The sequence below is a fragment of the Orcinus orca genome, chromosome 9 (genome assembly GCF_937001465.1).
Source record: "Orcinus orca chromosome 9, mOrcOrc1.1, whole genome shotgun sequence".
NCBI lineage: Eukaryota > Metazoa > Chordata > Mammalia > Artiodactyla > Delphinidae > Orcinus > Orcinus orca.
This window is the reverse complement of record NC_064567.1, coordinates 13,275,121-13,300,144: the sequence shown is the minus strand read 5'-3', so window position 1 is coordinate 13,300,144 and position 25,024 is coordinate 13,275,121. Positions and strand designations below refer to the sequence as shown.

At 44.3% G+C, this 25,024-nt stretch overlaps 1 protein-coding gene across 3 annotated transcripts in view; it reads right to left on the bottom strand.

Annotated features, from left to right (window-relative positions):
- DENND2A (DENN domain containing 2A) overlaps positions 1-25,024 on the bottom strand; it is a 103,823-nt gene that overhangs the window by 50,224 nt on the left and 28,575 nt on the right. For all 3 annotated transcript variants that reach the window (XM_049715070.1, XM_004272135.4, XM_049715071.1), the window contains 3 exons: positions 22,687-23,850; positions 6,629-6,756; positions 4,887-5,008 (listed from right to left, as the gene is read on the bottom strand). In XM_049715070.1, coding sequence (XP_049571027.1) covers positions 4,887-5,008; positions 6,629-6,756; positions 22,687-23,850 — 1,414 coding nt within the window. The remainder of the gene's footprint in view (positions 1-4,886; positions 5,009-6,628; positions 6,757-22,686; positions 23,851-25,024) is intronic.

The following is a 25,024-nucleotide window of genomic DNA, read 5'->3' as shown; positions in this document are numbered from 1 at the left end:
AACAATCTATTATAGAAAAAAATATAGGTGAGTACAAAGAAAAAATAAAAATTCCCAATTACAGATGAGTTTTTTTAAGATTACACATTTTGGTATTTAAAAAGAATTTTATAATGAGAATGTTCTGCTTTTAGAAAATGAGGTTATTTTATAAAGAACACATATTGAGGGACTTCCCTGGTGGTTCAGTGGATAAGAGTCCACACTCCCAATGCAGGGGGCCTGGGTTTGATCCCTGGTCAGGAAACTAGATCCCACATGCATGCTGCAACTAAGAGTTCACATGCCGCAACTAAGGAGCTGGCAAGCTGTAACTAAGGAGCCCAGGAGCCACAACTAAGGAGCCCACGTGTTGCAACTAAGACCTGGCGCAACCAAATTAAAAAAAAAACACACATATTGAAAAGCATAATTCTTTTTCTTTAAATTAAAAAAAATTTTTAAACTTATTTACTTATTCATTTGGCCGCTCCGGGTCTCAGTTGTAGTATATGGGCTCTTAGTTGCAGTATGTGGGATCTAGTTCCCTGACCAGGGATCGAACCCGTACCCCCTGCATTCGGAGTGCAGACTCTTAGCCACTGGACCACCAGGGAAGTCCCTGAAAAGCATAATTCTATCTATTTAGCAAACACACATAAATAGTAGTTATGTTGCAAGCACTAATCTAAGTGGTTTACAATAATTAATTTGATTAATCTTCATAAGACCCCCTAAGAGGAGTGTACAATTATCATTCCGTATTTTTACCAATGACATACAGATGTATAGAGATAAGATTATTTGCCCAAAGTCACAGAACTAGCAAGTGGTCTAGGTAAGTTTTGAATGGAGGCAGTCAGGCTCCAGAACCTGCACACCTGACCAGATACGGTCTCTACGTAGCCGCAGCTTAAGTAACAGATGATTTGTTGGTGGCAGATGGTGTGGGTAAGCTACCCAGGCAACCAGAGAATGCCAGTTAGTGACTTTTCCCACTTAGGTGTCAATACATAAGAAAGAGTATCTCATATTAGCCTAGATTTCCTTTATTACAAAAAACAGTTCCTACCATATTCACTGTGCTATTCTACGTTTGGGAATGGTGGGTGACACATAGCAAGAAAAGAAAACGGCCCCTTCTCAGGAGCTTGCATTGTGTGTTTGTAAGTGTCAGCATCTGCCCCCAGCTGCACGTCTCTCCTTGTTGAGGAAAATCTGTCCAGTTGACCCTTACTTCTCTACTGGGACTAGGCACAATCTAATTAAATAAAAATCCTCAAATATGTTTTAGGACTTTTCTGTGGCTGGTAGAGGAGGTTGTCACGGAAAGACTGCTTCAGTAAGTTCTCAGTCCCAGATGCAGCCCAGATGTGGCAGATGCTCCATGAATATTGATGAGCTAAATGGAGGAGGTGGAGAAGTCTGCAGCTGTCCCCCAGAACGGGGACACAAACCAGACACCCAGATGTAGGAAGGCAGAGAACTGAGCATGACACAGAGTCTTGCTAATGACTTGCAAAGGCCCAAAATGCCTGCAAGTATCTGTGGCAATCAGACATGTGCATTGGGCAACTGGATTCTCTTTCTGCAGGATAGCTGCCTCTGGACTTCAAGTTCTCATTGACATGATTACCTACTGTGCTTTACTGTTTTGGGGACAGGGGACCTAGGTTTTCTCTAGCCTGGCAGGAAGGGGAAGAAAAGGGCTGCTAAGCCTTTATTTTCTGGTAAGAGGGAGAAGCACCCAGTTCTGCAGGCAGAGCTGCTTTGGACAGATGTTTTCCATTGTTCCTAAGAGGCCATGCAGTTCACTCCCTGCATGAAGTGGGGTAGAACTGAGTAAGACACGAAGGGGGCAGACTGGGTATGATAGCCTTCTTTTTCTTTTTTTAAATTTTTATTGGAGTATAGTTGATTTACACTGTTGTGTTAAGTTTCTGCTGTACAGCAAAGTGAATCAGTTATACATATACACATATCCACTCTTTTTTAGATTCTTTTCCCGTATAGGTCATTACAAAGTACTGAGTAGAATTCCCTGTGCTATATACAGTAGGTCCTTATTAGTTATCTATTTTATATATACTAGTGTGTATATGTCAATCCTAACCTCCCAATTTATCCCTACCCCCCCACCTTTCCCCCTGGTAACCATAAAATTATTTTCTACATCTGTGACTCTATTTGTTTTGTAAATAAGTTCATTTGTTCCATTTTTTTTAGATTCCACATAAAAGTGATATCATATGATATTTGTCTTTCTCTGTCTGACTTATTTCCCTCAGTACGACAATCTCTAGGTGCATCCATGTTGCTGCAAATGGCATTATTTTGTTCTTTTTTATGGCTGAGTAATATTCCATTGTATATATGTGCCACATCTTCTTTATCCATTCTTCTGTCGATGGACATTTAGGTTGCTTCCATGTTCTGGCTATTGTAAACAGTGCTGCCATGCATAGTGGGGTGCATGCATCTTTTCAAATTATGGTTTTCTCCAGGTATATTCCCAGGAGTGGGGTTGCTGGATCATATGATAGCTCTATTTTTAGTTTTTTAAGGAACCACCGTACTGTTTTCCACAATGGTTGTTAACAATTTACATTCCCACCAACAGTGTATAGGAGGGTTCCCTTTTCTCCATACCCTCTTCAGCATTTGTTGTTTGTAGACATTTCACCAAAGAAGACCTACAGATGGCCAAGCGGCACATGAAAAGATGCTCAACATCACTAATTATTAGAAAAATGCAAATCAAAACTACAATGAGGTATCACCTCATGCCGGTCAGAATGGACATCATCGAAAAGTCTACAGACAGCCTTCTTCTTCTAAGCCAGACTTATCCACTGTGGGAAATGAAGGATTCCCTAAATGTTGAAGACATCCACATTCCAATGAAAATATAAACAACACATTTCAAAGGCAAGTAGAAACTATTTGCTAATTATTGGTTGTCATGGATTATTCATGATGACACTCTTTTCCATAGGAGGAGAAAGCAGCAGTTAATTGGTTTTGGCAAGTATTGCAGCAATTGACTTGGGTGGGTAAGATCCACCCTTCATGAAAGGTTCTACCTTCCACCCTCTTGAAGAAGATTCCCTTTGTGACTATCATGTCTCATGTGTATACACCCCGCCAGCCAGCAAATCCTGACCTCGAGTGGAGCCCAGAGAGGAAGATGGCTTCTTTTCTTAGGCTGGAAACAGATCCTTTCAATGGGATTTAAACGGACACTTGCAGCCTGGATTTGGTCTTCCTTGATTTAATTTCTTCAACAACTAAACCATTGTATAACAACTACTTATGGAAGACACAAAGAAAACAAATATATACTTCTTGACCTTGAAGAATTTACAATCTAGTTGGGGAGATGTTTTAAAGATATTTTACGTGACCTAAATCAGAATTCAAACCATCAAAGTAAGAGATATCATAAGACAGTATATACAGTTTGATGTGAAATGAATGCTTAGCCCACGGAGTGTTGCAGGCAAGTACAGGGGGAATAAGTCCCAGGGACTGGGATGACCTGGAACCTTCCTGAAGGAGGCATGATTGAACTGGGCCTTAAAGGATGGGAAGGGAGAGGTCCAGGCAAGAGCCAAGGGCAGAGGTAGAAATGACCTAGCACAGGGGTGGGCAAGTTACGGCCTATGGGCCACATCTGGCCCGCCACCTGTTTTTGTACAGGCCATGAACCAAGAATATTTTCACTTTTAAATGGCTAAAAAATATATATATATATATTTTATGACACATGAAAATTATATAAAATCTAACTTCAGTGTCCATAAATAAAACACAGCTTCACTTACTGGTTTGCATATAGTCTGCGGCTGCTCTGCACCGCGATGGCAGCACTGAGTAGTTACAACAGAGATCATATATCATCATATATAACCAGATCTCTGGTTCTTTAGAGAAAAAGTTTGCTGATCCTGGGGCTACAATATCAGAGGGGCAGTTAGTAGGCTTTGGCTGGAGAGAAGATTTTGTACATAGAAACTGCGGGAAATGGTAACCAGGGATCAATTATGAAGGAAGTTTAATGCTATGCTAAAGAATATGAATTCATACTAATCTGTTCTCTGTTCCTACAATTTTGTCCTTTCAAAAATATTATATAAATGGAATCATGTAACTCTATGGGAGTGGCTTTTTTCACTTGCCATCATTCTCTGGAGATTTATCCAGGTTGCTGTATACATCAATAGCTTATTCCTTTTTATTGATGAACAGTATTCCATCATATGAATGCACTATACTATATGTAACTGTTCACACACTGAAGGATATTGGGGTTGTTTCCAGTTGGGACCATTATAAATAAAACTACATACGCAAAAAAAAAAAAAAAAGAATATGAACTCAGTTCTGTAGGCAATGTGTTGATGTTATCATGTATGTGAATATAGTAATATTATCTGTATGCACATAGTACAAAACTGCAAAAGGTTCAAAAAGATATTCTGTGAAAATGTCAGTCTTCTTTCCTGACCTCCAGATACTCAGACACTCAGACGACTCCACAGAGGTACCCACTTACTCATTCTTAGGGACCCTTACAGAGATATTCTTGTACATTCACAAACATATATGAGTTTGTTTTATGTCAGGACATTCTTCTTTATAGCTGTATAACATGGATGTACTATCTTATTTACTCAGCTGGGGAGAATTCTGACCTAGAAGCTAAAATGACACTTTAGAAAGCCTTGTTGAGCAGAGGGGTTCCAAGAGAACTAGAGGCAGGAAGAGGAGGCAGGCTGCCGATGTGTAAATCCAGGAGCCTGGCAGTGAGGGTGGCCTGGCATTCCAGTGTAACCCAGAACTCCAGCCTGCTCAAGGCCGTGGTGCTGGGGACCCCTCTCCCCCACTGCTCCTTTGGGGGCTCATACCTTGGTGGGTGTGTCAGGGATGGAAGAGGTGGGAGAACCTGGAAAATTCAAGACACACTTCTTCCCGAGGCATCGACCATGTAACTCAACGTCCTCATAAGGATTTTCCTTCATTGGTGGATCTGCAGTCAAAGGCAACGGATTAGAAACTGGGAACACTAAGGAAGTTCTCCTTATCAGATCACGACCCAACACCTTATCAGGTCTCTCCTTGTGGGGATGTCTGTTGTCTTGCTATCCATTTAACCTTCCTCTTGGTAACAGACCTTGGTTTTCACTGGGATAACTCCCTGACTCCCCATTCTTAGAAATGTGAGATTAACTCCACTCCCAGTTTCAGGGTTTAAGCCAATCTGAGTATCCCGAATCCCTGCCTCAGTGACCAGCTCTGGGAAGGGCTCATATTCCAAGCCCAAGCCAATTGCTGCATGGCATTCCTGGGCTCTGAAGGTGAACAAGGGACCTAAATCAGTCTCATCAGAGTGAACCTCAGGATGTTTGCTGGGACTTGCAGGACACAGGCTTTCCTTTCTCGCTGCAAGGCACAGATTCTGGGGAGCCAACGGCAGCCATCATGGGGATCGTGCGAAACCTGCTGAGAATGGAGCTAACATGAGAGATAAGAAATGAGGAAGAAAAAGCCAGTTCTGGTCACATGAGCCAACAAACTCCCTTTGTTGTTTCAGCTGGGTTTTCTGTTCCTTGTAACTGAAAGCTTCTCTGTCAGGTACACACTGCTAAGAGAAGTCTAGATCTCATACCCACTTTGGATTTGGGAAGCCTACTGCTTTGGCAGGAACCCATCTCTGGCAGCTTGGACACAGCAACTCAAATAGCTCGGCTTAGTGTACGCCCTTCCTTAAGTCTCATGTTTCCTCCTACCATGGAGTTTCTTCTAGTGTTGATGACTGCATGCATGTAAGTACATGTATATATGCCTGCTCTGCCCCTTGCATAGGGACACAGAAGGGTTTCTTCCTCAGCTCATTTCTCGCCCACTGCCGCCCTCAACATATGCAGACACGGTCTGGGTTTACACCTTGCTGAAACTGTGATCCTCCCTGGAGATTATTTAACTCACCAAACCTAAATGCACAAAAGCTCTGTGAATCTGAGCCCCATTTTGGAATCACAGAATTCTTTAGAGCAAGGCCAAAGTTACTTTTTAAATAGAAGACATTCATTTCAGTCTGAATTGTGATGCCGTTACTGCCACATTCCTACAGTTTTGGAAAGAGTACGGTGGTCTTTGGTTTTCTTTCATTCAGTAATCCCTACAATTCACTGAGAGTCTGTTATAAACCAGGTATTTTACACACCATTTTCTTCAGCCCTCAAACAACCCTGTAAAGTAGCTGTCACCCTCCCTAGTACAGAGATGAGAGAATTGAAGTTCAGAGATGTTAAGTCACCAGCTTAATGTCACACAGCTAACAAGTAGCAGAGCCAAGATTCAGTCATGGATATTGAGGCTCCAGGTCTCATGTGCTTCCCGCTGTATCACGCTGCCTCCTTGGCCGTTCATCGCCAGCCCTTCCTCCCCACTCCAGCCCATTTTTCTCTCATGTATTTCACCATGGGTCACTCTTCCACCCACCTACCTGATCTCTCATTCATTTGAGTACATGTTTGTCTTTGAGTGTGACTGTGTGTGTGTGTGTGTGTGTATTTCAAGCAGCCAGCCCCATTTCCTCCCTCTTCCTTCTCATAGACAGACTCACTCAAACATTTTGGCCTCTTACCTAGAATGTCCTCATAGACGTTCTCCTCCGATAAAGTGCGTGTGAGCCCCAGCTTAGTCTGTGCGTACCAGTCCACCCTGCTGTTCTCAGAGGAAGACTGCAGTAAGTCTTCAAACTCATAGGACTTTCTGGGTTGTACAAGGTGGGAAGAAAAAAAACCGAGAAATCAAATTAGGCTGGTTCAGAGAATACATGCCAAAATGTTTTTTTTTCTTGCAAAAATTTCCAATACTGAAATCAACTCTGTTCTTTATAAAAAGTGTGAAAATCCTTAAATATGAGATGTGGTTTTTACTTGTGAGAATGTTTATGCTATTATGCCAGCTAAAGATAGTAAAGTATACATATAAAATACAATTCCAACTTTGTAAGCAAACATGTACATAGAAGATAAAAAGAAGAGAAGTGAAACATAGAGCTGCTATCTCAGGACTGAGGGACGGCTGGTGTCTTCTCTTCACTTTTACTTTTCTGGATTTTTCAAATGTTCTAGTGTTTACAGAGCACACATTAATAAACACAAAGGAGTAGTAATGGCCAATTCAGAGCAGACAAGAAGCCTGAGCACCTCCCCCTTCTCTCACCCAAGTGGTTATCAGAAACCCAAGGGCCAGTTGAGGCACCCCACCCCACCCTGAGATCTGTGCAAATGTGCCCGGGGCTCTGTCTGGGGCCTGGCTCACCGCCACCCTCCCCCCCATCTTACATCCACACGGGCTGTCCCTGTTCTGCTGGTATTGACTCTACTGTGAAATCTAGCCCCTTCTCCAGCTCACTCACACACACACACACACACACACACACACACACACACACACACACACGGCCAGTCACCTTGAGTTTCTATGATCTTTTGTAACTCTATGGAACACTTGGGAGATCATGAGGTGGGTCATATAATGAAACATACAAAACATCACCCATCTCACAGGTTCACTCCACCTCCCCCCTTTTTCTTCTCTCTCTATCCTTCTCCAAAGTAACCCACAACTTCTCCCTGTTGGAGCAGAACAGTCCTGCCCACTCAGGCTCCCGAGGCTCACCTTCTTCTGGCCCCAAGCAGATTTATCAGGAATTTCTGCTGAACACACCTGGGCCTTCTGTGAATGGAATTTAGGTGAACATGCAGTCCACCCACGTTAAACAGGGCACATCCCTGAGCTGACTTGGTCCTGGCCCCTCACTCCTTCTGGTACAGGGCCCAGATGCTCACAACCCTCCTCTGGCTCAGGAATCACCGCTCTTCTCTCTCACTGTGTTCACATGTGTCTAGTACAGTGTTCTGCGCATGCCAGATGGCACACTGCAGCTAACTGCTGCGAAATGCAGAGCGTCCTTGTTTCCTCACCCACACTTCCAGCCCTGGGAGAAAGTGCCCCTCTGGTGGCTCTAGGATTAAACAAATCTGGACACAGATCCCGAATCCCTCATTCACAAGTCTTTTCAACTTGGATAAACTACCTGAGCTCAAACTCAGTGTCCTGATTTGTAAAAATAGTAATTATCTCATAGGACTGTCCATAGAACAGAGGACGTTTGTAAAGTCCTTGGCACCTAATAAGCCCTCAACAAATGTCAGCTATTATTATCTGTCATGGTGCTATTAGTTATTTATGCAGCCAGGGCTTTATATGAACATATACTGTGTGGGAGGCACTGTGCTCAGGGTTTGAAAAATGAGGACTAAAACAGCCAGAGTCCATGCCTCAAAGAGCTTACATTCTAGGGAGGAAGACAATGTTCAACCAGCTCACACACAGATAAACAGAATTATAAACTGGGTTAAGTTCAGTGATGGAAAAGCACAGGTTGCGAGGATGTCGAGGAAGGCTCAGTGTAGGTTATGGGATGCATCAAGGGAGGCCTCTATGAGAAAGTCACTCATTGAAGCTGAGCCTTGAAGGATAAAAAGAACTTAGTCGGGGGAAGAGCATTCCAAAAAGAGGGAAAAGCATGTGGGAAAGTCCTGAGTCTACAGAGAGAGCTCGGTGCATTTCAGGAAACGGCAGACAGACGGACAGCATGGCTGGGCTGCAGGGAACAGGGCGGAGAGTGCCAGGCAATGAGACAGCAGAACCAAGCAGAGGCCATCTGCCTGCTTTCCAAGCTTTGGGGATTTCTTGCATTTGAAATCTTTCCCTCTCCACTAGCTTCTTTCTCTCCTTCTTTAACATGCACAGGTTTCCTCTATCTTAAAAAGCTTTCATTTGGAGCAATGACCTTTGTGGTTCTGCTATTCTCACCTTCCTTGCCAAAAAAATTTTTTTTTTTTTTTTTTTTGCGGTACGTGGGCCTCTCACTGCCGTGGCCTCTCCCGTTGCAGAGCACAGGCTCCGGACGCGCAGGCTCAGCGGCCATGGCTCACGGGCCTAGCCGCTCCGCGGCATGTGGGATCTTCCCGGACCAGGGCACGAACCCGTGCCCCCTGCAACGGCAGGTGGACTCCCAACCACTACGCCACCAAGGAAGCCCTTGCCAACATTTTTAACTAAGGGGAGGGGAGGAGGAGCAGAGATTATTCTCTTAGTTTACCACAGTTCACTCGTTTTTCTTTCCCTTACCCTCTCAACCTGTCCGTGTGCATCCCTTCCTGAAATTCCTCCTAAAGGTCACTAGTGAGTTTCTGGTAGAACCTAACAACTTTCTCGGTCCTTTCACTACGTGACACCACTTGGTTTCTACAGTATAAGGTAGCAGTGCTCAAAGTGCAATCTGTGGGCCAGAGCTGGGGTGCCAACTGTTTCCGGTCCTTGACAAGATAAGTACAGAAACTGAGAGAAAGCGTTTAGGAACTTTTCAAACAATTTGACAGAATGAACTTAAAAAAAAGACACAAAAAAACTGAGGTTTGTATACTGACGTCTTTTTTCATTACATTCCTCTGGTAATTCTTTTTTTTATTATATTTTACAGAAGTATCTTTTGGCAAAGGGTTGGAAACACCTGCAAACTGGCCCCCCTGATGGTTTGAGGAGGCGGGTGCAGAGCTGCCCTAACTCTACTTGCCTTGTCAGACCGCTCTTCCTGGGCTTGCACTGGCAGCTCTCTCCCTCTTCCTCTTTCTGGGCTATAGGTATTCCCCAAAGCTTCTCCTCTTCAGGCTTCATACTTTTTTTTTTTTTTGGCTGCACTGCACAGCTTGCGGGATCTTAGTTCCCCAACCCGGGATTGAACCTGGGCCCACAGCAATGAAAGTGCCGAGTCCTAACCACTGGACAACCGGGGAATTCATTGGGTTCTATACTTTAATATCTACACAACTGAATTCATCACCCCTTATCTCCACCCCACCCTCATTCCTTTATGAACTTGAACGCGGCACTTAGGACAGGAGCACAAAGATGGGCTTTTAGGCTGGAGCTCTATGGCCTTAAGTCAGGTCACAAGGCTGAAACCGTCACCAGTGCCCCAGGGTTCTGACTTATGAAAAGAAGTTTGTGCCCCAAAAAAGGGATACTAATCCATGAGCCCCTTCTTTCTCCCCTTGAGGTGTCCAGCGGGGAGAGGAAGGACTGAGCTTCAGAGCTCTCGCAGATGGGACCTGGGGGAAAGCAGGTCTGAGCCGTTTTCTCTAAGATGGGAATGGGTTGTGCTGTGACCCCACTCTGAACATTTCCTAGTCCAGTTTCCATTAGCCCAGGCTGGCATCAGCCAGGCAGCTGATTGGGGCTGGAGGTGTGGCCCAGAACTCCTGGGTTTCCCCTGCTGAGCAAACCAAGTTACGTTAGCTAGTCCTCAGCATGTACGCTCCGTGGTAGGGAAAGTGCAAACTGTTCAGAGACCACAGAATCATTCAGTCAGTACTTACTGTGTACTGACCAAGTGCTTGTCTTGGATCAGCACATTCAAACTTTACAACAACCTTGTGAAAGATTACTATTATTATACACATGTTATGCATGAGAAAACAGGTATAGAGACATAAGGTAAATTGCTCAAAGTCACTTTGGGAGAACCCAGGAAATCTGGTTGGAGATTGGTGCTCTTAAAAAGACAGGCACTGGACTTCCCTGGTGGCACAGTGGTTAAGAATCTGCCTGCCAATGCAGGGGACACAGGTTCAAGCCTTGGGCGGGGAAGATCCCACACGCTGCGGAGCAACTAAGCCCGTGCTCCACAACTACTGAGCCTGCGCTCTAGAACCCACGAGCCACAACTACTGAGCTTGCGAGCCACAACTACTGAAGCCCGTGTGCCTAGAGCCCGTGCTCCACAACAAGAGAAGCCACCGCAATGAGAAGCCCACGCATTGCAACTAGAGAAAGCCCATGCTCAGCAAGGAAGACCCAACACAGCCAAAAATACATAAATTAAAAAAAAAAAAAAAAAGACAGGCATTATGCAGAGCACACAAGTAAGGCAAGGCAGGAGGAAAGCTGCAGTCACAGTCCCCAGATTAAATCAGGTCGAGTTTCCAAAGTTTACTGTTAGGAACTTGAACTATTTTTTTGTTTTTTATTTGGCTGTGTGGCTTGTGGGATCTTAGTTCCCCAATCAGGGACTGAACCAGGGGCCCTCGGCAGTGAGAGCACGGAGTCCTAACCACTGGACCGCCAGGGAATTCCCAAACTAATTTCCTCTATAAAACCACATTACACATTACTGAGCATTGCCCAGGCAAGCCCTCTATTTCCCATAATGTAACTAAACTATACGATGAAGAGATGCTATGAACCCTCACAGGGAAAAGAGAGGACAGGTGGGGAGTCACTTCACTGGGAGCTGAGCAGTTTCTGCCACAATAGCAGGAAGTCCACTCCCAGCAGCAGAGGGAGAGGGTGGTGGCCACTGCCTACAGCTAAAGCCTTGACTGCCTGGGATTCCAGCATGACGTTGGCTAAGGTGGGCCTTTTCTTTGATTGCAGAAAGGGGCTGCAGCTGTGCCTTGCTTTGCCACGGAGAGAGCTCTATCGTTATTTATTTATTATAAATTTATTTATTTATTTTTGGCTGCGCTGGGTCTTCATTGCTGAGCGCATGCTTTCTCTAGTTGTGGTGAGTGGGGGCTACTCCTCGCTGCAGTACATGGGCTTCTCATTGTGGTGGCTTCTCTTGTTGTGGAGCACGGGCTCTAGGAACGCGGGCTTCAGTAGTTGTGGCTCGTGGGCTATAGAGAGCAGTCTCAGTAGCTGTGGTGCACAGGCTCAGCTGCTCCACCGCATGTGGGATCTTCCCAGACCAGGGATCGAAAGCGTGTCCACTGCATTGGCAGGCAGATTCTTAACCACTGTGCCAAGAGGAAAGCTGTATCGCTATTTATTTTTTAAATTTTATTTATTTATTTATGGCTGCGTTGGGACTTTGTTGCCGCGCGCGGGCTTTCTCTAGTTGCGGCAAGCAGGGGCTACTCTTCATTGCGGTGCGCAGGCTTCTCATTGCAGTGGCTTCTGTTGTTGCGGAGCACGGCCTCTAGGTGCGCAGGCTTCAGTAGTTGTGGCTCGCGGGCTCAGTAGTTGTGGCTCGTGGGCTCTAGAGCACAGGCTCAGTAGTTGTGGCGCATGGGCTTAGTTGCTCTGCAGCATGTGGGATCTTCCTGGGCCGGGGCTCGAACCCGTGTCCCCTGCATTGGCAGGCGATTCTTAACCACTGCGCCAGCAGGGAAGCCCTATCATTATTTATTTTTATTTTTTTAATTTTTATTTATTTATTTTTGGCTGTGTTGGGTCTTCGTTGCTGCATGCGGGCTTTCTCTAGTTGTGGCGAGTGGCGGCTACTCTTCGTGTGGTGCACGGGCTTCTCATTGCAGTGTTTTCCCTCATTGTGGAGCACGGGCTCTAGGCACGTGGGCTTCAGTAGTTGTGGCACGCAGGCTCAGTAGTTGTGGCTCACGGGCTCTAGAGCACAGGCTCAGTAGTTGTGGCACACGAGCTTAGTTCCTCCGTGGCATGTGGGATCTTCCCGGGCCAGGGATCAAACCCGTGTCCCCTGCATTGGCAGGCGGATTCTCAATCACTGCGCCACTGGGGAAGCTCCATTATTTATTTTTAAAAATATCATTTGAGGTACCAGTGAAGCAATATTTTTATAGGTCAAATTTTAAAATAATAAAATTATTATAAAATATTTATGAAATAATATCTGAATAGTTCAAATGTTTTAATAATAAATGACCTGGGAGACGCAAGAGGGAAGAGATATGGGAACATATGTATATGTGTAACTGATTCACTTTGTTATAAAGCAGAAACTAACACACCACTGTAAAGCAATTATACCCCAATAAAGATGTTAAAAAAATAGTAATAATAAATGCCCTAACAATAGAGATGTTTGTATGCTAAAGGCTCTCCAAGTCCCAGCGGATGGCTCCCTTATTTAGAGCATATGTGGCACAATCAAGAATCTGGATCATCTGTTGGGGTTTGTTAGGATGGGATTCGCCTGTAATCCAAATGGCTGCTGTCAGATACCCTGTGATTTCAAGCTATAGTCTGAATTTTTTTTATGATCCTTCCATATTTCTGAGAACAAGATGCTAAAACAAGATATCAGCCATATTTTGCATTTGATTACCAACACATAAAAGGTATCACCAATCTAAACAGTATTAGAAAAGCCCACTTTTAAAATGTTACAAACTTCCATTAATAAAAAAAAAAAAGCTGATTAGAGGATGGTTATTCACAGTGCAAAACTCTTATTTAATTTGCAAAAGAATTCATCACAGGATTTCTTAAATAGTAGTTCCATTTCTGTATTAAAATGTTGGGTTTTAGCTGGTTAATTCTTATACAGGAAGCCTGAAAGACAAACTTTAAATCAACATGAAGCTACTGTCCATCCAAGATCAAGAAGAAACCAGAAATCCTTACATGCCCAGCTTCTAGAGGCAGTGGGAAAACAAAATTCCAATCACGAAGTTTGATTTCTCATTGTCCTGTGTTGGTGACATGTTTGCAAGCATTAGCTTTATTAAGTGGTTGGTTCCTCCTCAGCACTATTTCTATAATCTGCATAAATGCCTCCAAGGACTGCAGTCCTTTGGTTCTGAGGTTCAAGTCGGTGATTAGGGTCCCAAAGAGGAGACATAAGATTAAACTAATCATCCAATCATTTAGCTAAGTCTTTTCCATGAAAATATTATTTACTTGAAAAAAAGGTTTTAACACCGTTATTTACACATTAACTTTGAAAGGAAATTTTGAAAGGCTAATGATAACCACATCCAAATTGGCTTCTCTCTCGTTTAAACATTTCCACGTTTGTTCCACATCCAGCTGCATGTTTAATAAGCACCTCTTAAAGGGTGGAATTGAGCTCACAGCTGGTGATGCACGGTAAGAAGTCCCTGGGAATGTATTTCCTCGAGGTCCAGTGACTGGGACTCTGCGCTTCCACCGTAGGGGGCACAGGTTGGATCCCTGGTTGGGGAACTAAGATCCGGCAAGCTGTGTGGTGTCCCCCAGCAAAATAGTGTAATTTCAAGTAGCATTTTGAATGTTTTTGTTTTTGTTTTTGTTTTTGTTCGCAGCACGCGGGCCTCTCACTGTTGTGGCCTCTCCCGTTGTGGAGCACAGGCTCCGGACGTGCAGGCTCAACGGCCATGGCTCATGGGCCCAGCCGCTCCGCGGCATGTGGGATCTTCCCGGACCGGGGCACGAACCCGTGTCCCCTGCATCGGCAGGCGGACTCTCAACCACTGCGCCACCAGGGAAGCCCGCATTTTGAATGTTATTTGTGACTTTTCCATATTTTTGCAAACGAAGTACTAACGTAAGAGCTCATCCCACATCTCCGTTTAGATGATGCAAGAGAAGCTCAAAATGAACAAATCCGAAGTTGAACTCATACCACCATTCCCCACTCCCTCACGAGGACCAGCTCCCTCTCCAGTGCTGCCATCTCGGCAAAGGCCATCACCATCCATCCACGTGTTTACGCCTTAACCCTGGAAGTCCTGTGCAACCTTCCCTCTCCATCACTGCCCACATCTAACCAACTAACGAGTTCTACCTGCAAAGTATCCCTGGGATCCACCCACTTCTCTCAACCCCCACTGCAGTTATACCACAGGGTAACCCCAAAACCTCCTTGATCTCCCTCCCACCCACCCCAACTACCCACCCTGTCCACTGGTGCCCCTTCCAGTCTCCCCGCAGCTGTGGGGTGGGGAAACCTCTTAGGAACACAAATCGGATTGTGTCTCTCCCCTTCTTAGACACTTCCAGATGCTTCCCACTCCTCTTCGGTAACAGGCCAACACCCTCGCCTGGGCTCCAAGGCTCTTCCAGAGCTGACTCCAGAGGGCTTCTGGGCCTCAGCTCACACTCTTCCTACCCCTCTGGCCCACCCCCTGCCTTTCAGTCCTCCAGTGTGCTAAATTCTTTCTTGCCCCAGGGCCTCTGCTTGTTTGTCCACTCAAACTGCGCGCGCGCGCGCACACACACACACACACACACCCATTTCCCAGCCCACCCCCTTGCCTGGGAACCTCAGGCCTTGTATGAGTGTCACTTCCTCTCTGAGCTGGCCAGGTTTCCATGACAGGCTAGCTACCCCTGCTGAACATTCCCACAGCACCACAGGCTTCCTCACTGCCCCGAGAGTGCTTAGTTACATAACCAGTTGTATAGTTCTGACTATTACTAGTACGTAAGTTTCATGAGGGCAGGGTCTGAGTCTATCTTATTCATTGCGATAGCATGATACTACATAGGTATAGTAAAATGTTGGTTGAGTAAGTGAGTGAATATTTTAAAAGCTGGTTTTAATGGCCATCTTTACTGCTTATAATTTATTCCTATTTTGGGGTAAAGATGTATTTTATCTGTATTCTGAGAGCTAATTTTTAGTCAATTGTTTGAACATATTTCCCCCAGAATTATTTTCAGCTGTATTTAAATTTGCCTGGACAGCCTGAGACCCAGCACCCACCTAAAACACCATTCAGATGATCTAGAAACCAGGGATGCCTTGCTCTGAGTCCCTCATCCACCTCCAGCTGCCACAGACTCTCTTCTTTCCTCCATCCCCGGTGATCAGGGGCAGCTCTTCTCCTTGGGAAGGGCATTCATACCACTGTTACTGATCAGGGTTCTTGGCCTCCTTAATCAATAGAAATTGATCAGAGGCCAGAAAAGAGATTCAGGCAAGACTTTATTGGGGCCCCTGCTGCAGCAGTAGGGAGTGAGAACAAACAACAGGTTCCCTTGCTTGCTCATTTGCTCAAGGGGCTGCGAGCTGGTTCTTTAAATGGGGTGAGGGTAAGGGTGTGTCCAGGGGTCAGGCCAGAGGGATGGTTTAGGTGGGTTTCCCACCCCTTAGGTGGTGTTGTATGCAGCGGACATGCACAGTACCCTACTTTTTCTCCCTCCCGCTCTTCAAAAGTGGCAGTTGGGTATTTTTGGCCTCTTTGTATCTTTTGTCCAGAATTTGTCCCAACTGCACATGCACACAGTTATTTTTAGTCCCTTATAGTTTCTTTGTATTTTGCTGCTCAAGGAGATGTTTGTCCAGGTGCAAGCATTGAGCACTGCAGCAAAGAGTCCCAGGTCCCAGCCTGTCTCGCCACCAGGTGATCAGAGTAGGGGTCTAAATGAATGTTTATGTCAGCTCTTAGCTCTCACTCTGCTACTGGGTATCTCCTCTGTCGAGGGCTATGACTATGCATGTTGGGTTTCCACTTATCTCTATCCTGGATGCAAAAATAGAAATGTCAGAAGAAAAACTATCCTTAGCCACCATTGTACCTAAAATCCAACCATTTCCACCTTCTCATGAGAAATGACATGACAATCACTATTGTAATGTAGAATGACAACCACCCTCTCTACTCTCATCTCTTTGTCTTCCAATGCAAACTACTATCGAAATAAATGAATTTACAAAGTCAAGCTTCTCAGCTGCTTTCAAAGTTACCTTTGCTCTAAATCTCAAATTAATCAAACAATTTGCCCCTTTGAAAATTTTAAACATTCAGTTTTTAGACATGGTAGTTAGAGTTGCCTCATGGATGACATGGTGACTGAGACAGATACTGACAGAGACAGACCACAGTGTGGCTGGTACGTTAACTTTAACGACTAAACCCATGATAGCTGAGGGCTGCTGCCCAGCCAGACTTCTGTGGGGATCCCTATCAGTCCTAGAGTAGATGGAAATTATGGAATCAATAACAATACCGTATGATTTGGCAGCCATATAATGACTGAGGTTTCATGTCCTCAGAAAGTTCTGAAAGTCTTACACTAAAGCCCCAAGGAAAGGCTGAATCTCTGTGATGCCAAAATAATCAGTTGAAAAGTTGAAATTTTGGTCAACATAGTTATTTGGTTTCATAAAGATCTAAAAGCTCTGTCATGTGATCATATTAAACTAAAATAAAACAATCTGAATTTGAATGAAAACGTTTTGGACACACAGACCCATGTGAATTCAGGACGCTGCTTACACTTAAAAAATAATCACTTTTCTTGTTAAATGTCAGCCTTAAGGCATTCCTGCCAAAGTTTTTAAACGTATGCCATAAAATATACATAACCAAGTTAATGCTGCTGTAGGAAGCTTATCTTTGGAATTTCCTGACATTTGAGGGTTTCTCATTTTCCATTTTAGGATTGAAGGCATAAGTCCTTGCAGTTAATTTCCTGGGGCTTTAGAGAAATGAAGAAAGAAGAGAGAAGAGACAGAAGGAAGGAGGAAGAGAAGAAAAAAGAGGAAAAAAGAAAAAAGAGCAGGGAAAAACAGAAAGAGAGAAAGAGAAGAAAAAGAAAAAGACATTTTCTCAAACCGAGAATCTGAATCCATTGGTTTGGCTCTTGCTGACGTGGACTAACGGCCTATGAAAATAAGCTGAATACGTTCTCGGGAGCGCGCAGCCTGGCCGTGTAATTCTAAACCCTCATAACCTCAAAATCCTTAATCATTTCTTTCTTCAACCTTGGCTTGGCTTTCCTGCCTCAGAGAGGACAGGAAGCCTGCCAAATTCAGAGTTGGGTCTTTTCTTTTTTTTTTTTCTTAAGCGATAGGACCACAATAAAGAGCATACTTTGTTTTTTAAGAGTAGAAAGCGAACATCTTGCCCTAATCACCTCCATTGTACAATTTTAAACAAAACGAAAAATCCAAAGCCAAAATTCTTAAAACACAGTTGATGCAACCATATTCAAACTAGCCAAGAAAAATTACATCTTTGGACTGAAACTAAGTAACTTTAGCTGGTTTTAAAGAAAATGCTGGAAGACTGAAAAGAGCAGATGGTAGCTAAGAGAGAAGAGATAATGGGAATAACTGTTCACCAGGTTGATCTGTCTGCCCAGGGATGACACAGCTGAAAGATACCAATTTCCCAGAACGAAGCTGCCCCTGGGAGAGTGGGCCTCTTTGGAGGAATAGCCTGGAAAGGGCACGGAAGGGCTACTCTGGGTAAGCACTGGGGACAGGAGCAGAAAAGTCACGAGGGCACTTAGGGCCCTGAGGTTGGCACTGGTTTGGGAAAGGATTTAGAATTGGAGGTGGATTCAAACCTTCTCAGCACATAAAGAAGGAAGCCTGTAAATTCTTCTATAGATATCACATAATGCTGATACCAAAGCCTGGTAAAGTTAGTATAATAAAATCCAAGTATAGACCAGTCCCATTTATACAATACTGGTACAAAAATCTTAAATAGGGGGCTTCCCTGGTGGTCCAGTGGTAAAGAATCACCTTCCAATGCAGGGGATGCAGGTTTGATCCCTGGTGAGGGAACTGGGATCCCACATGCCGCAGGGCAACCAGGCCTGCACGCCACAACTACTGAGCTTGTGCACCTCAACTACAGCCCACATGCCGCAAACTAGAGCCCACGCACCCTGGAGCCCACACGCCACAACTAGTGAGAGAAAATCTGCACACCACAACAAGAAAGAAGCCTGCGCGCCACAACAAAAGACCCCATGTGCCGCAACTAAGACCCGATACAGCCAAAAATAAATTAATTAAATAAAATAAATCTTAAAAAAATCTTAAATAGAATATTAGCAAATAGAATTCAGTTGTGCATTAAAAGAATAATGAACCAGAACAAAGTGGGAGTTCATCCCCCAAATAGTACGATATAAATTCACTATTAATAGGTCAAAGGAGAAGAAACACACAATCATATAATGTTTCTGAAAAGTAATTTAACAAAACCCAATCCTAATTTTTTAAACTCTTAGTAAGAAAAGGATTACCAATGAACACCACCTTGATAGCATGAAAACATAACTCCAACAAGAGTTCTTGAGAGTAACACCAGAAGCATTAGCACTAAAGTTAGGGGTGAGATAAAGCTGCCCAGTGCTATCAGCACTATTATTTCACACTGTTATGAAAATATTAGTCAGTGCACTTTAGTAAGAGAAAGAATCTGGAGATGTAAATCATAAAATGATAATTCTTTGCAGACAATATGATTATATACGCAGAAAGTCCAAGAGGAACAATTGACAAACGATTAGAAACAATAAGAAATTTAAGGAGTCTTTTAAATGAATAATATACAAAAATAAATATTTTCTTAAATACAAAGACCATCTAATGAGAAAAAAGATTACATTAACAATGGCAACAAAAGAATAAAATACTTAGGAATAAACTTAGCAAACGTATAGAATCCCAATTAAAAGCTGACATATTTCGTGTGTGTGTGAAATTTGATAGTGATAATATAGACCATTTAGGAAAAGACATCAGAATATTTAAGACATTTTTTGAATAAGGAGAATAATTAGGAAATAAATAAGAGGTTTATAATTATTAAAAAGGAGACCAAATGATCATTTGTGTGTGTATTACATGGTAGTATATGTAGCATGTCCAAAAGAATCCACTAACTATTAGCAACAATAAGAAATTTCTGTAAGCTCTACTAGATATTAAAACAGATTATGAGGGGACTTCCCTGGTGGCACAGTGGTTAAGAATCTGCCTGCCAATGCAGGGACACGGGTTCGAGCTCTGGTCCGGGAAGACCCCACATGCCACAGAGCAACTAAGCCCATGTGCCACAACTACTGAGCCTGCGCTCTAGAGTCCACAAGCCACAACTACTGAGTCCACGTGCCACAACTACTGAAGGCCCTAACTCCTCACATACAAGGGATCTTCAATAAGATTATTTGATTTCTAATAGAAACTACGGAGGCCAGAAGGTATTGGGATCACATATTCAAAAGGCTGAAAGAAAAATATTGTCAATTAAGAATTCTCTACCCAAACAGGGACTTCCCTGGTGGCACAGTGGTTAAGAAGCCACCTGCCAGTGCAGGGGACACGGGTTTGATCCCTGGTCTGGGAAGATCTCCCATGCCGCAGAGCAACTAAGCCCATGTGCCACAACTACTGAGCCTGCACTCTAGAGCCCACACACCACAGCTACTGAAGCCCGTGTGCCTAAAGCCCGTGCTCTGCAACGAGAAGCCACTGCAATGAGAAGCCCGTGCACTGCAACAAAGAGTAGCCCCTGCTCGCTGCAACTAGAGAAAGCCTGCGTGCAGCAATGAAGACCCAATGCAGCCAAAAATTAATTAAAATAATTAATTAAAATAAATAAATAAAACAGATTATGAGGTTAAAATAATTAAAACAGTTTGGTCCTAGAAAAGAAATAGGTACCCTGGGCTTCCCTGGTGGCGCAGTGGTTGAGAATCTGCCTGTTAATGCAGGGGACACGGGTTCGAGCCCTGGTCTGGGAGGATCCCATATGCCGCGGAGCAACTAGGCCCGTGAGCCACAACTACTGAGCCTGCGCGTCTGGAGCCTGTGCTCCGCAACAAGAGAGGCCGCGATAGTCAGAGGCCCACACACCACAATGAAGAGTGGTCCCCACTTGCCACAACTAGAGAAAGCCCTCGCACAGAAACGAAGACCCAACACAGCAAAAATAAATAAATAAATTACTAAACTCCTACCCCCAACATCCTAAAAAAAAGAAAAGAAATAGGTACCCTGATTAATTAAACAGAATAGAGCAAGAAAAAAATAACAGCTAACATTTATTGATCATTTACTATATGCCAGGCTCTGTTTTAACTTATGTTTACAAATATTTACTCATCCAATCTTCACAACAAAGCTATGAAGTGGTCACATGGAGATAATTATACATCTCCATTTTACAAATCAGTAAAATGAGGCTCAGACAAATTTAGGAGCTTGTCCAATGTCACACAACAACACTGTGTTCATCACAGCGTTATTTGTAAACTGGAAACAACCTAGGTGTAAATCACTAGGGGAATGGCTAAATAAAATATGGTTTAGCCAGGTGCTGTAAAGATGGCAGTTAAAAAAGGAAGGTGAAAAAAAAAAGGAAAGTGGAACCACTGAAATATCTCAATGAGATCCTAAGTAAAAAACAGTCGATATAGAGCATGATTTCATTTTTTAAAGGATATAATATATATGTGTGTGTGTTTCTAGAAATTCTAGAATACCCAAACTTTTTTCCCCTGTAAGAGAACATAAGACATTACATTTCTGGCACCCAAAGAATCCTACCTGACAGACCATGTTGAGCAGGGGACTAACATGATCAAATCTGTATTTCTAGAAGACGCCTCTGGCTGCTGAGGAGAAGAACGCTGGGGGTGGATACAAAACGACTAAGGTGGTGGCAGTGGAGGAGATGTAGTCAGCTTTAAGAAAATGTTTAAAACTAGAACCGAAGGACTTGCTGATGAATTAGATTGGGGGTATGTGAAAAAGAGAGAAATCACAAATGACTCTTAGGTTTTTGGCGTAAGCAAAATAAAGGGTGATACCACTTAATAAGATAGCATCTATTTTGGGAAGAGACCGTTAGTAGTGGCCTGGATTGAGAATTTAGGTTTAGACGTGTTAAGTCCAAGCTATTAGATAACCAAATGGAGACCCAAGCATGAGAGGACTATACAAACCTGAGGCTGGGGGAGAGTCAGGGCTGGAGATATATATCTGGGAATCATAAGCATGTAACTGACACTTAAAACCATGGGACTGGGTGAGATCATTTAAGGGAGTGAGTGTAAATGGAGGAGAGCTGACATGATCCCGGGATGGCGTGTAGATGGATTGGGGGGTGTTATTCCGACATGTAGAGGGAGAGGAAAATGGAGCTGAGGAGGAGCAGCCAAGTGAAGTAGGGCTATCAGGAAAGCTGGTGGCCTAGAAGCCTAGTGAACATAGTATTTCAAGGTGGTGCGAGTCAAGTTGGTTCTCAAATGCTAAGAGAGGTCAATCAAGGAAAGAACAGAGAACTGGCAACCGTATTTAGCAAGATGGAGGTGGTAGGTGACTCGGCCTAGAGCAGTTCCAGCATAAGTGGCAAAAGCCCAACTGCAGTGAGTCAAGATAAACACAGGAGGGGAAGAAGTGATGACAGCAGGTACAGGCAACTGCTCAGAGGAGTTTTTCTCAGTAGCTGGTTTTCAGATTAGCAGGTATCAAACCAATTAGCACATTACAGAAATAGACAAGAAATTAGGTTTCAAAACAGAAAAGAAATTGTTTCCAAAGCACAGATTTTACCTTCAAGCATTCACATGTTTTATTATCTAAGGTGTTATTTTAATATTATAAAATATTTACCGTGTGTGCATCTATACGCATAAATGAGAAAACTGAGGCCTCGAGAGGTTAAGTAACTTGTTCAAAGTCACTTAGATAGACCATGATAGGGCCAGGGTAGGCCAGGCAGTGTGTTTCTAGAGCCCGTACCAAGAAAAAACATGAAAGGAAGAGCTGGGAAAGACTCCCGGCACCACGCACCAGGTGGGGATGGTAGTAGCAGAATGAACATCAATTAGCACCAATTAGTAGATGGCCAGTGTCAATACAAGTTTTCATTTAACTCTTGGTTACTGTCTGAATTACAAGCACTCATCACATTCAAAGGGTGATTTTTCAAGGCCAATACTCTTTTTTGAAGACAAGGAACTAATACAAAACACCTGTAACAGTTACGTTTTCAGGTTTAATCAGTGAACCATCTTAAGCTATGAACAGTCTCAACTAACTACAAGATCCAACAATTTAATAAAATAAATAATTAGGCTGAGAACAGACAGTTGCAGTGCGGCCTAAAGGGCTCCAGCTGACAGCCACCAGTCACCTACCTGTGGTCAGCACTGGCCTTCGGTCTCCCGCTCCACAGTCTCCTGTTCACAGAGGAAGGCGGGGGAGAGGAGGGCAGGGGCGGGGCCGGTAGAGAGGGCAGAGGAGGCAGGTTCCTTTTATCTTTCCGGAAGCTGATGCCTGGGTTCCCATCCTTGTCCCCTTCGCCATCATGTTTGAAAGTTCTCCGGGGTTTGGGCGGGGGGTTGATGAAGGGTCTTGTGGGGGAGTCCTCCGAGCCCCTGTACACACTCTCCAGCCTCTGGTCACAGGGCCTCCCGCACAAGCCCTTCCTTTCCTCTGTGGCCTCAGGGGCGGGCTCCCTGCCTTCCAGGTCCAAGCGGTGGGCCCTGAATTCTGAGACACTCGCGCCCCCACGGTTCTCAGGAAGGGTGGGCCCCTCCTCGGCCTTGTCCGGCAGGCAGTGTGGGGAATAACAGGTGCCAGGTAGCTGGGGATCCAACCCTGCAGACCCATCCTTCAGAGCCTGCTCAAGTTTCTCCACCTGCTTCAGCACAGACAGGCTATCATTCTGAAAGCGCTGTTTGCCAAGCCTGGGCTCCCGGCCTCTTCCCAAGCTAGGAGCCAGCTCCCGGGCTGGCTGGCTCAGGTCTTGCCTCTGCTCTGCATCCTGTGCCCCAACTTTCACTACCCCTTTATTCCTCTCATCCTCTCTACTCTCTGCGTCCAGCCTTGTTCCGTTCTGAGCCTCTGTGACCCGAGTCCTCGAACCATCGCTGCTTCTCCTCTCCATCACACATGACGTCAGGTAATCCTCTTGCCCATCTGCTTTCCTGCCAGGGGCAGGAGTGGGCAACTCCTTTTTCCCTTCCCATTCTGATATCTTGTCCTTTATGCTGAGGGACTTGTGCCAGGCCCCGCCTCGGGCGGGAGGGCAGGGGTTCTGAACACTGCTTAGCTGCCTCTTGCCGGCCCTGCTGGCTCCTTTAGTGCCGAGATCTGAAGCTGGGTCGCTGATGATCATATTTGAGCTGAACATGTTCTGCTGAAAACAGTCCACTCTTGGCTCTAGCATCAGGTTATAGAGGCTCTCCAGCGGGCTTCTTCGGAAGGGTGAGTCCTGATCAGTCTCTAGGAAAGGAATGGAGGACCTAAACGGCTGCCTTTGAGGGTCTTCCCCAGCCTTTGGACCTTCCACCTTGACCCTGAACAAGAAAGACAAACACTGAGTGCAGGAATTCTAGGTTATTGTTCTTAACTAGTCATTCAGATTTGCTAGAACTTAGATATAAATGTTACATACTAGTTGGGTTTGATAAATTGTCCTGATCTGAGTGGGTAAAGCCACAATGATTGGCTGCATTTGAATGGAACCTCCTCTAGAATGTTGGCTGCATTTGAATGGAACCTCCTCTAGAATGTGAGCCCTACTAGACTGGTCTCTCCGTGAGGACAGGGATTGTTTTGTTTTGTTTTGAACTGTGGCCTGTTTTGGCTACTGCTACATCCCTAGCACCCAGAACAACATCCGGCAGAGTAGGTGGTCAATAAATATTTGTTGAGTGAATAAGTGAGTAAACAAGCAGATTCAGATTTCTCGCATAGCCTGGAACTGCACTGTCCGATATAGTAGAACTTAGATATAAATGTTACATACTAGTTGCAAGCCACACACATTGAAACCACCATTAAAAAAATCACTTTATGTTTTTCTTGGGGAGACAGCACGGTGAAATGAAAGGAGCTATTGGATTGTGGAGTCCAATAGACTTGGGTTTAAATCCTAATTCAACCACCGACCAGCTATGTGACCTTGGGTAAGTTGCTTAACTTCTCTAAACCTCAGTTTCCTCATATGTGAAATGGGAATAATAAACATATCTAACAGGGTGGCTGTAAACATTTAATAAGCTAGCTCACATAAAGCATCTAGTATGGTGTGAGTGTACAGTAAATGGTAGTTGTCATTAGCTTTTTTTAGTATTTTATTTATTTATGTATGTATGTATTTATTTATTTGGCTGCACTGGGTCTTAGTTGCCACGTGCGGGATCTTCACTGCAGCATGTGGGCTCTTAGTTGCGGCATGTGGGATCTAGTTCCCAGACCAGGGATCGAACCTGGGACCCTGCATTGGGAGCGTGGAGCCTTAACCACTGGACCACTAGAGAAGTCCCATATTTGCTTTTTCCCCTGATGAAAATAGGAGAAGTTTCATGAGATAGAAGATTATACCAACAGATGATCTTTTGGAACGACTAAAACAATGCCACAAGTCATGAAGTTTTTCCTAATACTGGGTTTGATAAATTGTCCTGATCTGAGTGGGTAAAGCCACAATGATTGGCTGCATTTGAATGGAACCTCCTCTAGAATGTT